The sequence below is a fragment of the Arvicanthis niloticus genome, chromosome 6 (assembly GCF_011762505.2).
Source record: "Arvicanthis niloticus isolate mArvNil1 chromosome 6, mArvNil1.pat.X, whole genome shotgun sequence".
Taxonomy (NCBI): domain Eukaryota; kingdom Metazoa; phylum Chordata; class Mammalia; order Rodentia; family Muridae; genus Arvicanthis; species Arvicanthis niloticus.
Window position 1 is genome coordinate 84,668,725 of NC_047663.1, and position 14,461 is coordinate 84,683,185.

General features: G+C 42.0%; 1 protein-coding gene across 2 annotated transcripts in view; it reads right to left on the reverse strand.

Moving 5' to 3' along the window:
• Positions 1 to 14,461, reverse strand: part of Slit3 (slit guidance ligand 3) — a 588,944-nt gene that overhangs the window by 521,579 nt on the left and 52,904 nt on the right. For both annotated transcript variants that reach the window (XM_034504957.2, XM_034504958.2), the window contains exon 3: positions 11,809 to 11,880. In XM_034504957.2, the coding sequence (XP_034360848.1) occupies positions 11,809 to 11,880 (72 nt within the window). The remainder of the gene's footprint in view (positions 1 to 11,808; positions 11,881 to 14,461) is intronic.

Sequence of the window (14,461 nt, forward strand, 5' to 3'; positions counted from 1 at the left end):
GGGATGTAGTTGTGTGGTAGCATGCCGACTTAGCATGCAAAAGTCTCTGACTTGAGTCTCTACCTTCACATTAATAAATTATTCTTTTTGTCCATACATCTACAATTAAAGTATAGTTTTGTAGGGGTCAGTTGATTAAAAATAAATTTTAGTTATGAAAATAGATATGGATCTGCATCTATGTTGGGAAATTGTACCAAGAGTTCCATATATTCCCTACCTGATTTCTCCTACCAATAATGATATATGAAAGTGTTTATAAGAGAAATTAAGAGTAGTGCATTCATCACCATTAGTCACCATGAACACACTAGTCACTGAAGTCCATAGGTTTTTTCATCTATCCTTAGTTTGTCCTTGTGCCTTTTATTATGATTGTTTCAGGGTTCTGTCTGAGACCCCACATTCACGTCCCTTTGTCTCTGAGCTGCCTTTGGCTGTGACAAATTCTCTTCTCTCCTTTTTGATAATTGTGCCATTTTTTTTGAATAAGGTTGTATTAGTTTACTATCGCCACAGCAAAGCACCAGAGATGAGCAACGATGAGCAGAAAAGGCTACATTGCATCCTAGTCCAGAGTTCACATTTCAGGGTTAGAGTGCTCTGGGTTTCTGACAAGGGTGCTGTTAGCATTCCTTTTAGACTCCGCCCAATGGTTACCTAACAACAGCCAGATTAGACCCCTCCTCACTCTCTCTGTCCCTTCTCCCTCTCTGATTCTTCTCTCCCTGACCCCTTTCTCCTTCTCCCCTTCCCCCTCTCCCCTCTCTCTCTCCATGTGTTCCTGGCCAGGATCCTGTCCTCGGTTTCTCTCTCTGTCTCTGCCTCTACTCCCTTACTCTCTTCTCAACTCCCCTTCTCATACCCTAAATAAACTCTAGTCTACACTATACCAGTCATATGGCTAGTCCCTCAGGGGGAAAGGATGCCTTAGTATGGGCCTGCTGAGGCACCCCTCCCACCTCACCATACCACACTATGCAAAACATATACCTGGCTGTTTAAAAACATAAAAGCAAGCCAATCAGCTCCCAAGTCAGGGAGTAAGGAGAAACGAGAGGAACTTTGATCCAAAGACTACTGTTGAGCATCCTGCAAGGACCCAAAGGCCTCTTATGAGGTCCCACTTCCACAAAGGTCCGTCATCTCCCAGGAAGGATATCCTGGGAGGCAAATCTTAATACAAGGCTCTTCGGGTACCACTCATCTAAACATAGCAAGGTGGATTCAAGTGTCTTTAAAATGTCCTTCATTAAATTTTGATGGATTTTTTTTTCATATTTAAAATAAGACAATACATTTTTAGAGAAAAGATCACAAATACAGTATTACTCTCTTCACTCCATAGAAAGGTACACAAACTATCAAGGCGACTTGTCACTGTTGATACTGATCTTAATCACTGGATGAGACAGGATGTGTTGGATTTCCTCTCGGTAAAGTTACTGAAAATACCATCCATATACTGTTCTTTTAAAGAAAGTCATTACAACCCCACAGCTGTGGAATCCAGAGATCTTGTCAACGTCATACAGAGTAGAAAATCTGTAGAACAGATAATTTAGCCACTTTTAAAAAAAAGATTTACTTATGTATTTATTTATTTATGCATACTGAAGTGAAAATTTCTGGTTTCTTTGGAGACTCAGTTGTGTCGTGGGATGCTCTGGAAACTGTCTTATGAGAGGATGTTTTGCTGAAGCAGACACATGAAAGGATGTTTTGGTGAAGCAGTCACATGAGAGGATGTTTTGCAGAAAACAGATACATGGTGTTTTTTCTGGAAGTTTCCTGGTGAAAGAGATGTGCTGTTTTGCTTGAGCAGACCCTTGAGAGGACATGTGATGTTTGGAAAGTGTATAAGTATAGCCCAACAGACAGTGGACAACACTCTGGCATTGGTTCACCTTGCCACTCTTTGCTGGTCTTCCTTGGGCTTTGCTGATGCTGGTTTTCGCTGATGACACTCTGGCATTGATTTGCCTTGCCTTCTTCTCTGATCATCCCTTGTCGTGACTTTGGAGAAAAAAAATGCACCAAAGAACTTCTTATGATATTTGCAATAGTCTACCAGCTTTTTGTTGCTTCCGGGTACTACAGCTGATTGGCAGAGCCTTGCAGTTTCCTCTGGATTAAACTGCTGATTCATTCACAGTGGATTGAGCTACCGCTTCTGATTCCTGTGAACCGAACTGCTGAATCCTGACAATGAAGATTGGAATCACTCCAAAGAACTATTTCTAAAAAGATCCACACCCCCTCTGCCATATTAACCTTTCCCTTCCACTACCTCTTGTGGGTGGTGGGCTAGAAGAGATGTTAAAGAGTTTTAAAAACCCTTACTCAAGTAGGTTTTAAAATGTAAGCCCACGGCATATGAGTACTCTGTTTGTATGTATGCCTGCATGACAGAATAAGACATCAGATCCTATTATAGATGGTTATAAGTTACCATATGGTTGCTGGGAATTGAACTCAGGTCTTCTGAAAGAGCAGCTAGTGCTCTTAACCACTGAGCCATCTTTCCAGCCCCAAGCAGATGATTTAGAACTCTGTATAGGTTTCTCTTCTTCTCAATGATATCTGAAAAACTTACAAATTTATTTTATATTTGGGTTACAATTTAATATTGATTCATTTATCGTGCTGTTCTAGTAATTGAAGCTTCAATAATTAAGAGGCCTTTCAGTGTGTTCCTACCTCCTTTTGATATACCCCATGATTGTAGGACATTGTATGTGTGTTTGTGTGTGGGTGTATATACTTGTATACATATACACAATCACAAATATATATATATGTGTGTGTGTATATATATATTCAACATATATATAAATGTACACATAGGAGTTATTCATATTTTAAGTATAGCATGATGCTCACTAGCGCGTGCAGATAAGACATTTGTGTTGGGGTACTTAAATTCCTTCCTGTCAGATATTTTGAAATATCCAATTCAATCTATTGCTGTCCCTTTTGTTTTATTTTGTTTTGTTCTTTGTCTCAAGCATATCCTTTACAGCACAATATATGTCATGCTCCAGACCTAGAATAAACCATTTCTCCAAGGGTCATTAATCCTACTGAGACTAGCATCATTCACCAAGATCCAAGATGGAGGCATATTCATTGCCACTACTCTGTTGATACTTTTATATCCCCTTGCCGATAGAAAACTTACATCAACTTCTATACAGACACATTTCAATGGCCATTTTATGTAAATTCACTGATATTAACTGGAAAGTCCACACATCAGGTTAATCACGAGTTCATAACTATGCATATTAGGTTAATCATGAGTTCATACCTATGTCCCAGCTCTATTCCATTTACTTTTAATTTTAATTCTAAAATTCCCCACAGTTTGTCTCAGACTATATATTTCAACAATGAGACATGTGTCTCCACCATCCAACATTCATCATTCAATCCCAGCGTACACGCCGAGTGGTTTATAAATTATTAATTTTTATCCCGTGGGAAACAAATTTATCAAGTAAAGTATGGCTCTTTTTTGTGGCTCCTTTTGGTTTCAATCTTACAGATTTCGTTCATTTCTGAGCTACCTACATCAGCATCTTAGTCCATCACTTTCAATGTGGTTGATACACACATTCATCAAGACTGCAGTCAATTTCACTGTGATTTTTTAAAAAATTGGCATCCATTAAAGTTTGCTCCTTGTGCCCTAAAGTTTATGGGTTCTGACAAAGGCTCCATACTCACCATTTCAGAGTCATATAACAACACTTCGCATATCCGGCTACTGTTCTTATGTTCTTTGTATTCAACCCCCACTTCCTTTTCTTCCTCAAGTCCCAACAACTCCTGACCTAGACTACATAATAAGACAGTATTTAGCCTTCTAACGAACCACTAAACTGTCTTCCAAAATGGGCATACCTTATAAGTTATCTTTGGAAGAAACTTGTTTGTTCATCCATGCCTGCCTTTTGGAGCAAAGGGTGGAAATCTAATTCTTTCTTTGCTAGATTTTACAGGGATAGAGGAATTGTTTTCACCCACAATTTAAGGGTCCGTCAGTAGTGGTGGAGATGGCAGGGAAATGGGTGTGGCTCGGGGTGTGGCAGCAAGAGCAAAAGGCTTGCTAATGTCTCAGAAGACCAACAATCAGGGAGAGAGAGGCTTGAGATAGATTTAGGTCAGGGTATAGCTGCTAAGACCTGTACCTTTGCCATTCAACCACTTCTTCCTGTTGGGTCACACCTTGGAAAGGTTCCACAGATCCCCTAAACCACTGGGAAGCAAGTTTTCAACCACGAGGAACATACCCCACTCAAACTACAACATACTTCTCCTAACTTCATGGCTCACAGCCAATTCCCAAGGCAAAATACATCAGCCAACTTTAAATGTTCCCATAGCTTTTAACACTACCAACACTGTTTCTAAATCCCAAGTTTCTTCTGAGACTCAAAGCAATGTAGCTGTTTGCACAAATAAAATTAAAAAAACAAAACAATAGCAACAAAATTACACCTTTCCAATATTCGTTGATAAAGAGCAATTGTTCCCACTCAGAAAGGGATGGATGGAGGCAGAAGAGAGTAGATGAGACTGAAGTAAGAAAAATCAACAGGGCAAACTCTAAACCCTCCAGTGTAAAACGCAAAGGTTTGGATGGTTTGTTTTTCCCCACATGGATATTTTTAGTTTCCCAGCTCCATTTATTGAAAAGACTTCTCTCTTCACTGAACTTTGAAACGTCATCAAAAACCAGTTGATTCTACTCATGTGGGTGTATCCTGGGCTACCCGATTGGCTTGTGCTGTATTATTTCCCCATTCTCATCTTGTCTTGATTACTGTGGCTTTGTAGTAAGGCATGGAACTGGGTACTGTCATTCCAACAGCTGTTCTTCTTCATGCTGTATTGCAAGTATTCATTTTGAAATGCTTCTTTTGTTCCTAAATGTCTTCTTGGGTTCTTTAGCCCTCCTCTCAAATCTTGCTTCCCACCCACCCCCCAAGTCATTCCTTCTCTGAGTTTTAGAAAATTCTGGTTACGTTATTTAATGTTTTTTAGGATCTTCATTCTTATAGCTAGTCTTCCACAGTTGTCTAATTATACTTCTTTTCTTTATAGGTATTTTTTTTTGTGTGTAGTTTCATTGTTTCTAAGGAGGTTACTGTAGCTTGGATTCTTTGTATTTTTCCAATTAAAACAGCTTTGCACAAAGTTCAGTATTAATCTTATTTCTTGCTGTTTCCTCCCTTCTCTCTCCTCCACTGTGAAGCCTTTGCCGACTTGGAATTCACTTATGTAGAGCAGACTGGCTCTGCCTCTCAAATGGTGAGATTAAAGGTGTCTGCCATTACATCTTCTTTGTTTGCTCCTTTCTAGAGTGATATAAATTTCCTCGAAATTTCAGAAGGAAAGGCAAGAAAAAAATACCTCACACCTACAAACCTCTCAAGTTCAGCCTTTTTTTTTTTTTTTTTTTTTTTTTTTTTTTTTTGTAAAAATGATGAAAATATACAGCTCTGGGGTTTCTAAGATCTGGCTCCTCCAGTAGCTTCTGGAACATTCAAGAAATTCTCCTTCCCTGTCTGCTGATAGAATATTTTTAAAACTATCACTATAATATTGAGCCTTTCCTGGAATTCGGAGACCAAAGTAGATCAAGTCTTTATCCCCCATCTTATCACAATTCCTTTGGAGTTGTTCTGAGAGGTAATGGAAATATGACCTGGGGCAATTTCTCTTGGCCCCACCACTGAGTTTGACACTTTTTGTGTGGCAGTGACTACTACTTATTCGGCTTACGGCTTCAGAGGTGTCAGTCCACTGTGGCAGGGAGGACCTGCCAGAGCAGAGCAGAATTTATATTCAGAACATATTGTATCCTTAATAACACTTGGGACATATGTGTCCTAATCCCATTGGAGCATCTTCTCTGGGTCAGAGGGTATTTATAAATATATGACTCAATTTACAAATGTTTTTAAACTGACTGCCTACAGATTTCTTACTGATTTTTAAAAATGATTTCTGTTGTTAGAAGACATGGCTCACGTGACTTCAATCCTCTGATACTTGGCCAGCCTGCCTCTCCATTCCTGTCCTCTCCTTCACCCCTTCCCCTATTCCTCTCTCCTTTTATCCCCTCTACCCGCTTCTTTGCCTCTTTCTCCTCTCTCCCTACCTTTCTCCCCCGATTTCCAACATACGGATGGCTGAACACAGGGCCCTGCATATGCTAGGGACGCGCTCTACCCGTTCTTAACATCTCCAGCTGAGCCCTGCATTCAAATCAAGTGTGTAATGGTCTCACCCGTGCAAAGAATATTTTACAGTCGTTCCTGCAGTGTTCTCTGCACATCAATTACATTGAGTTTACAAAATCCGTTATTAACATATTTGTGTCTTAATAACTGTGCCTTCTTTGTTTCTTAATTAATGAGAAGTAAATTTATTAATGGACTTGTTTATTTCTTTAGTTCTGTCAATATTTGCCTTACATATTTTCAGGCTATGACTTTAGCCACATATGAACTTGCTGTATGTATTAATTGCGTTTACTACTTTATCGATATGAAATATCCTGCTTTATACCCAATCATGTTTCTTTCTTTCAAGAACAGTATTTTATTCGGTGCATTCCTTTGGTGTTTTCTAAATACTGCTTCCTTTGTTTTGTTTTCCACCCTTTCCCCATCTTTATGTCTAATTTTATTTTTAGAAAAGTCACATAAGTATTGGGGGTACGAGAGAGACAGCTCAGTGATTGAGAGCTCTTGCAGAGGACCTGAGGTCAACTCCTAGCACCTACGTCGGGTTGCTCTCAATGGCCTCTAACTCCAGCCTCTGGGAACAGACACCCTGACACTTGCACTCATACGTCCAAACACACACACACACACACACACACACACACACACACAGAGAGAGAGAGAGAGAGAGAGAGAGAGAGAGAGAGAATTAAAAATAATAAATGCCTTTAAAGGACATAAGTATTGTGTATTTTTAGGTCTACTCTGCCACTCTGTATGTTTTAATTGCTGGCTTGGCCATCTGTGAACAACTCATCTTACTCCTGCATTTGCATTCCACACCTTACTATCAATCTTCTATCTGCCCCATTGGTTCTCCGGGATGTTTTCCCTTTTATCTCTCATTTGTATTAAACAGGTATCTTGCCACATACCTGCCCCTCTCCCCGGCTTTGGCTATTGCATTCCATACTATGCTGTTTAGAGAATATGCCGCTGATTAGAGTAAGCATCCTTGATTTAATAAGGCAATAGACATTGACACCATCACCATTTTGTAAATAACTAAAGCATCTCTGATGATTTTAATTCTTCCAACTACTGTGTTGCTGTTGCCATCCTAAGTCTCTTAAATCTGGATTAATCCATGGCATGGCCACATCGTTCGCAACAGGGACTTTTTGAGGAGACCAGGGGTCACCTCAGGGAAGGGTCTTTCCATTTGTTTCCCCTCCCTGGTTTCACCTGAGCTTCATCCTTTTAGAACTTTCTGGATAGAACTGAGAGCTAAGGCAGATTTTGCATAAACATAGTAGTAACAATATTTCACAGTAATGGTCTGAGTTTTATGTTCGATCATCCCAAAGTCATGTTAATTTGGACCTCATGATCATCTTGTGTAATAAATGGCACAGCCCTTGTGAAGCATCTGACATGCTACCAATCCCAGCTTGAGGACTCCTCAGCTTTGGGACCAGTGAGATCTGGGGATGGAGAATTCTTTCTTGGAGGAACATCCTGGGTATTTTAGATTTTCCAGAGATATGACTGGCCTCTACCCACTAGGTAGCATTCCCCAGTTATAAAAGTAAAAAAATGTCTCCAGACATCACCAAGAATCCTCTCAGGGGAAAATTTCAGTTCCAGCTCAGATGTACTGGTATAAAATAAAACTTCAAGTTGTTGTTTTTGTTTGTTTGTTTTAGCAAATAACCCTTAAGTATCTATACTCTTTTCTTGTTCAGGGCTTTGAGACTAGGAGGAGCTAAGTGATTCCCAAAGAAATCACTGTTCGGAAGAGAAACAGTTTAAAAAGTGGACGTGAAGAGATGGCATCCAACACTTTATGACAGAGATAAGGGTAAGCCACGATCACAGGAAGGCATGTGAATGGGATACACCTACAGCCTCATCCTAAATGTGGCATGATTAACAGGTTGTGGAACCTTTAAAAGGTGGGGCCAATGGAAGGTGATTTGCATGGGGGCGTGGCTTCTATACGAGACTAGGAAAATACATTTGTTTTTCTCCTGAAAACAAGTTTTTAGGAAAAAAAGGTAAGAGCAAGCCTGGGCTCTCCTACTCTCTGGCTTTCTGTCTACCTAAATAAGTTCTCCTCCCTCCTCATGTAAGCCATGATGTCAATCCACCATGTTGTTAGCTTACAAAACTATTAATCAAATCAACTTCTTTCTATAAAGGACCCAGCTTCAGGTGTCTTATTAATCCAATAGGAAATGATCTAACACAGAGTGGCACCTAACTGAGTCTGGGGTCCTTTCATGAAAGAACAGAAGAATTTTAAGACTTGAAATGTAAGACGACCCTTCTCTTTCCCAATGAGCCCCCAAGAGAATAAGCCAAGAATAAAACACTCAGAATAAAAAGTATCAAACTCCATTTACTTTTTAGGGCTGTTTTAGAACAGAACCAATAAAAAATTCTATTATGTAACACAGAGACACGGGTTAGGGGACCCCAAAGCGTGCTACAGGTGGCACAGCTACCATCTACGTCTTCAGTCGTTAATAGAAAATATATTGCATTGTATGTCATGTCACTCAGTGTGACTGAAAGCAGACTGCTTGAATAGAAAGCAAATTAATAGCAGTGAGGAGTCATCTCTATTTCCTCTTTCTTACACACACACACACACACACACACTTTCTCACACACATACACATACAGTTCGTCACATACACATGCACACACACAGACTCTCCTCTCTCACGTGTGCACCCTTGCACATACACACACATTCTCTTTTTCACACATACATGCACACACAGAGACTCTCCTCTCTCACATGTGCACACATGTACACACACACACACATTCTCTTTCTCACACACACATGCACACACACAGACTCTCCCCTCTTGTGCACACACATTCACACATGCACACACACAAACACATTCACTCACGCACACACTCTTCCTCACACACACATGCACACACCCAGACTCTCCTCTCTCTAGTGCACACACATGCACACGTGCACACACACATACAAACACACTCACTCATGACACACACTCTTTCTCACACACATGCACACCCAGCCTCTCCTCTCTCACACACATGCACAAATATACACACGCACATACACATGCACACACACTCATTCACACACACACACACATTCACATCTACCTTTTTGCCGACTCTGATGCCTATCAAACGACAGATACTTCCCATCTTCCCACCCAAGTATTCTCCAGCTCTCTTGTAGCACAAGTCCAACTGGCTACCTATCCTGTCCTAGAACTCAGGCACCTTTGCCAGCCTTTGCTGTATTTAACCATAGCTATAGTATAACATAGTGTCTGAATAATGTGACTGGTCACAGGCTGTAAGAATAAAGATAGTATACACCTCTTCCAGGTCTCACATGACAACCTCCTGTACTCCGTGCCCCATGCCATTTACCCCCTTGCTGACTCGATACATCTGTACATTGCAAACCAAGATAAAAGGATGGCAGCATCAAGGCATGGGAGGAGCCTGACTCTGAGTGTATACTTGGAAGAGAGGCCCTAACAGGAATGCTGTATTGAGTTTGTAGGACTTAGAAGTAAATTTCCATGTGCTAAGTCACTGAGATTTTGAAGGTTTATCTAGTACCCACAGCCAGCATTACCCACCTACTATATTACTATATTACCCACCTATACCCACCTACTATACCCAAACACACAAAGAGCCAGCTTTGCTCAGCAGGTGTAATCCCTTAGTTCCCCAATCATGCATGGTATTTTGGCCTTGTTCACCACTCCAAAGCAAAGACACCTTTGCCAGAATATTTCCCTGAGCCTTCCTGGACTTGGATGGGTATGAGAGAAGCTATTTGTAGGGCCATTGCTAAATCTCACACTTCATCTAGTGTCTACAGCACAGGGATATGAAAAGGAGGTGGGCTTTGATGTCAGACAGATGTGGCTGGGAATCTTACCCAGCCCTGACAACTCTTTGGCTTCAACTCCCTGGGCTTTTGTTTCTTCATCTGCAAAATGAGGGTAATGATACCTCATTGTTGCTTGTTGTAATTTTGCAAAGAGGGTAGAATAAAAGAAGCCATTGCCTGTGAAACACACACACACAGTTCCTGGTGTTCCCGAAGCACTCAGTAATTCCCCCCAACAACCATGAAATTAACAAATTAACAATTTATTTACCCTTCTAATCAGAAAAACTAGGCAAGAGGGAGCTTTTCCACACTGGACCATGTGTTTATTTTTCTGTGTAAATGTTGACTATTTCACACAGAGGAATGAGGTTCAACAAATACTTTTATGTTGTCTTTGGTCCAAAAAAGGAGCACTTAAATTGTAGGAATCTTGAAAAGTCAAAATGTAAACAAAGATGACATAATTTTTAATAACTTTTTTCTCGTACGAGAAACAAATGCCATACTTTCACACTGGTGATAGCGAAAGCCATGCTGGAGTTTGATCCAGAAGAAAACAATGGATATTAATCGCCATGAGGCTGGGACCTTCACTCATTGCCCTGTGGCCTTGGATATGATGACTTGATGGAGAAAGGATGACACATCACAAAACAAGGAAGTTGGGCCAGGCAGTCCATTTCACACAAGCAAGTCTATAAAAGAGATTTTTCTCAAAGCAAGTGAGTTTTGGCAACAGGGCGCCTAAGCAGAGTGGTGTTTTCCCAGGTAAACTGGCAGAGCAATGAACTGTCACAGTCCCCAACCCCCAGTACAGAAGGAAGCTGAAATGTCAGGACAGTCAGTGGTGCTGCAGGGGGAGGCACGGAGGAAAGGCCGCCCACCAGCATGACTAAGTGCTCCTGGGGACAATCCCCACTTAGAGGGCAGAAAGCAAATATCCAGATGTTTTGAGCTGTCAGACGTGATTAACTGAGGAAAGGTGAGGCTGCCCACTTAACCACCAGAGCAACCTTCCTCATCAGAATGACCCCAGAGTTCCCTGCAAAAGCATTCACAGGAAAATAAATGGAGGCTCCGCCCAACTCCAGTCCCACTTCTGCTGCCCACCCTCCGATCAAGTCAGAACAGCAGCCTATTTTAAACCGGTGGCAACGTGTTCTCTCGTGGAAACGTGTGGGTTTCCTGAGACAGGCTGGCGCTCAGAGAAGCAGGCACACGGAAGGCTGTGCCCACTCGCCCATCCTTCCTCTCCCACCAGAGTACAAGGAGGAGTCCCAGGAGGAGAAGCCTGAGGAGCAGGGGAGGAACTGCTGCCATCTTCCATGGCATTAGCTCACTCCTCTGGGAAAGGAGAAGCTGAGGTCAGGTTAGGAGCAGCCTCATGTAAAGAAACCAATGGATGCTTCAAGCCTGGGAAGAAGAAATCAAGCCCCCAGATGCTGGCCCTGGAATCTTCTCTAGCACCTAGAACAGGAGTTTATAAGGATCTCAGTGTCTATGTAACATACTTCAAAGCAATTTTAAATGTAGTAGGAAATACTTCTTCGAACATTGGAGACTTGATTTTACCAAGGTCACAAAACCAATTTACAAATCAAAACAAAACAGAATACAGAAAACTTTTTTTTTTTTTTGGACACCATGTTGTGTTTGACTTACAATCGCTCCAGCTGCTTCAGATCCTGGAAGGCGCCTCTCTCGATGATGCTGACCTGATTGTCTTCCAGATGCCTAGAATCAGAAAGGCAGCCAAGGTCAAAGACCGAAACGGGATAGGGGGTCCTCATGGGGGGAGCCTTAGGCTGTGCAGCCATATCACATACTCCCTCCTAGGACCCCCTAGGCCCCTTCAATAGAAATCACTCTAATGGGACAAAATAACTCACATCCCGATGTAGCGTCCCTGTAACTAGGGATTCAGCGCCCACACACTTCTACCTGACAGATCGGCTTCCATGTCTCTATTTTAAGAATGTTACCAGCAAATGTCCCCCGGAGCGCTACAGAATCATGCACAGAAATGGAAGTGGTAATGTTGCTTCTTGGGAAGAACATGCACATTCAATACCTCTTCCTTTGAAGCTCCTCCTCCTCCAAGGATTCCAAAATAGTTCACTGGAAAGGGCCTTCCCTGCTCAACCTCACGGAAAGGATGGAGTCACTGTGAAGCAGCACTGTGGCTGAGACATCTAGTCTAGACCCAGGGATTCCTTCATGTAGAGCCAGGCTCATCCCAATCTCCTAAAGATGTTCACAAAAAATGTTGCTAGCCCGGCTACATCTTTGCTGGACCTTAAGTTCTCCGGGCAGGTGATTAAAAATCTTAAACTCTGCATGAGTTTGACCCATGCATGCATGCCTCATACCCTAAGAGTTGATCATACAATGAAGCATTTGTTTCCCTGACTTACAAAATAAAAAGCAGATTAAAATGGATTAGTAACTAATTATTAGTTGGACAGCAGAGACAACTACAAAGATGATGCCTGAATTCTGAGTGGGAAAGGGGCCAAGAAATGACAGGGATTTGCATTCGGTGGCTGCGTGGGATTTGTGGGGACGTGTGGTTGTGATGGAAGGTTGTTTCTCGAAAGGAGGAGGAATTCAGGGACAGACACAGTTTTCCTTGGGAATGGCAGAAGCATGGCCTTGGGTAGGGTACATCTTCCCTCCAAAACAGACCTTCCGTGACTGCCCCACCTCTTGGAAGGTCCTAACCTTCAGCATGTTTTAGGCTTAAGGCTCAACCTTTGTGCTTCATTTCCCCCATCTCTTCCCAAGGAATAAAGGACAGACCCTGTCTTCCTCATACTCCTAGACCCAGCACAGTGACCTACCATGACAGCCTACTGAACCAAAACCGCAGCCACGGACCCAGAACGTACTGGTTTCCCACAGAGGAAAAGGTGAGCCAACAATGTGAGGTTTCTATCAGGGCACCGAGGGGGAATTTGTTGGCACAAATATTTAAACACATTTGTGTCTGTAAATGTTAACTGGCCAGAAGGGTCAGTCTATTGGCCAGACTCTTCAACCTCTCCGAGCTCCACTTACGTGACTTCTGTCCCTTGGAGGCCAGTTCCTCCCAGGCTACTCATTTAACAGGTAAAAACAGAGTAGCTATGAAATTTGCCCAAGGGGAACCACACAGCTAATGAGAGGAGTTTCAGGCCCCCCAGTATACTTTAGGACAATGGCTTCAATCTCCTCCGTGCTGCCTGCGACCCTTGAATACAATTCCCCATTTTGTGGTGACTTCTAACCATAAAATTTCGTTGATACTTCATAATGAAATTTTGCTACTGTTATGAATCGTAATGTAATGCAAAATATCTGTTTTCAATGGTTTTAGGAGACGCCTGTGGAAGGGGCATTCGATCCCCAAAGGAGTTGCAACCCACAGGCTGAGAATCACTGCCTTGGCATCTCTGTCCTACTTCTTTTATAATAATAATAATAATAATAATAATAATAATAATAATAACAATAACAGTAACAACAACAGTAGTAGTAGTAATTTATTATTTAATTACTTTACTCCTGATGAAAGCTTCCCCTCTCTCTTCTCCCCCCAGTCTCTCCCTCTCACCTCCACTTCCCTTCACCTCCCCTCCTCCCCTTCTCTTCAGGAAAGGGGAGTCCTCCCATGGATATCAACCAGCCTCGGCATATCAAGTTGCAGTAAGACTAGGTGCATCTTCTTCTCTTGAGGCTGGACGAGGCCGCCCAGATAGGGGAGAGGGATGCACAAGCAGACAATGTAGTCAGAGGCCGCCTCTGCTGCTGCTTTAGGAGTCCCACATGGAGATGCAGCTTCAGCTTCACTACATACGTGCAGGGGCTGCCCCACCTCTTATTAGACGGTAGTACCGTGTTGCGCTAACTACTCATCTTTTCTAAGACTCGGTTTCCTTGTTTGTAAAATACATCTGTAAAATAAGACATCACACAAGCGCTTATAAGAATAAAGACGGAGGAAGTAATTCATCAAGCCTGGTGAAGTAATAATTTTTTTTTAAATTTTTAATGATCTGCAATTTTTAATGACTGTTCCTCCCCTCGCCTCTCCTCTCTTTTCTTCCATTCTGCCATATGGCAAGGAGGCCTTGGGAAGCTAACAAGTTTTTCTTAGCACATTTACTAAACAGGGTGTCAGTTCAATACCAGTGACTAGGGGGTTCACTCAGCCAGACTTTGATAAGCAATCAACCAATCAGAGCTCACCGTGACTATTCTCCAATTAGGACAAGGACTAAGCCTTAGAGTGAGAACCAACCTCTGCATGTTTGGAGGAGCCTAACTCTGGCCTCCT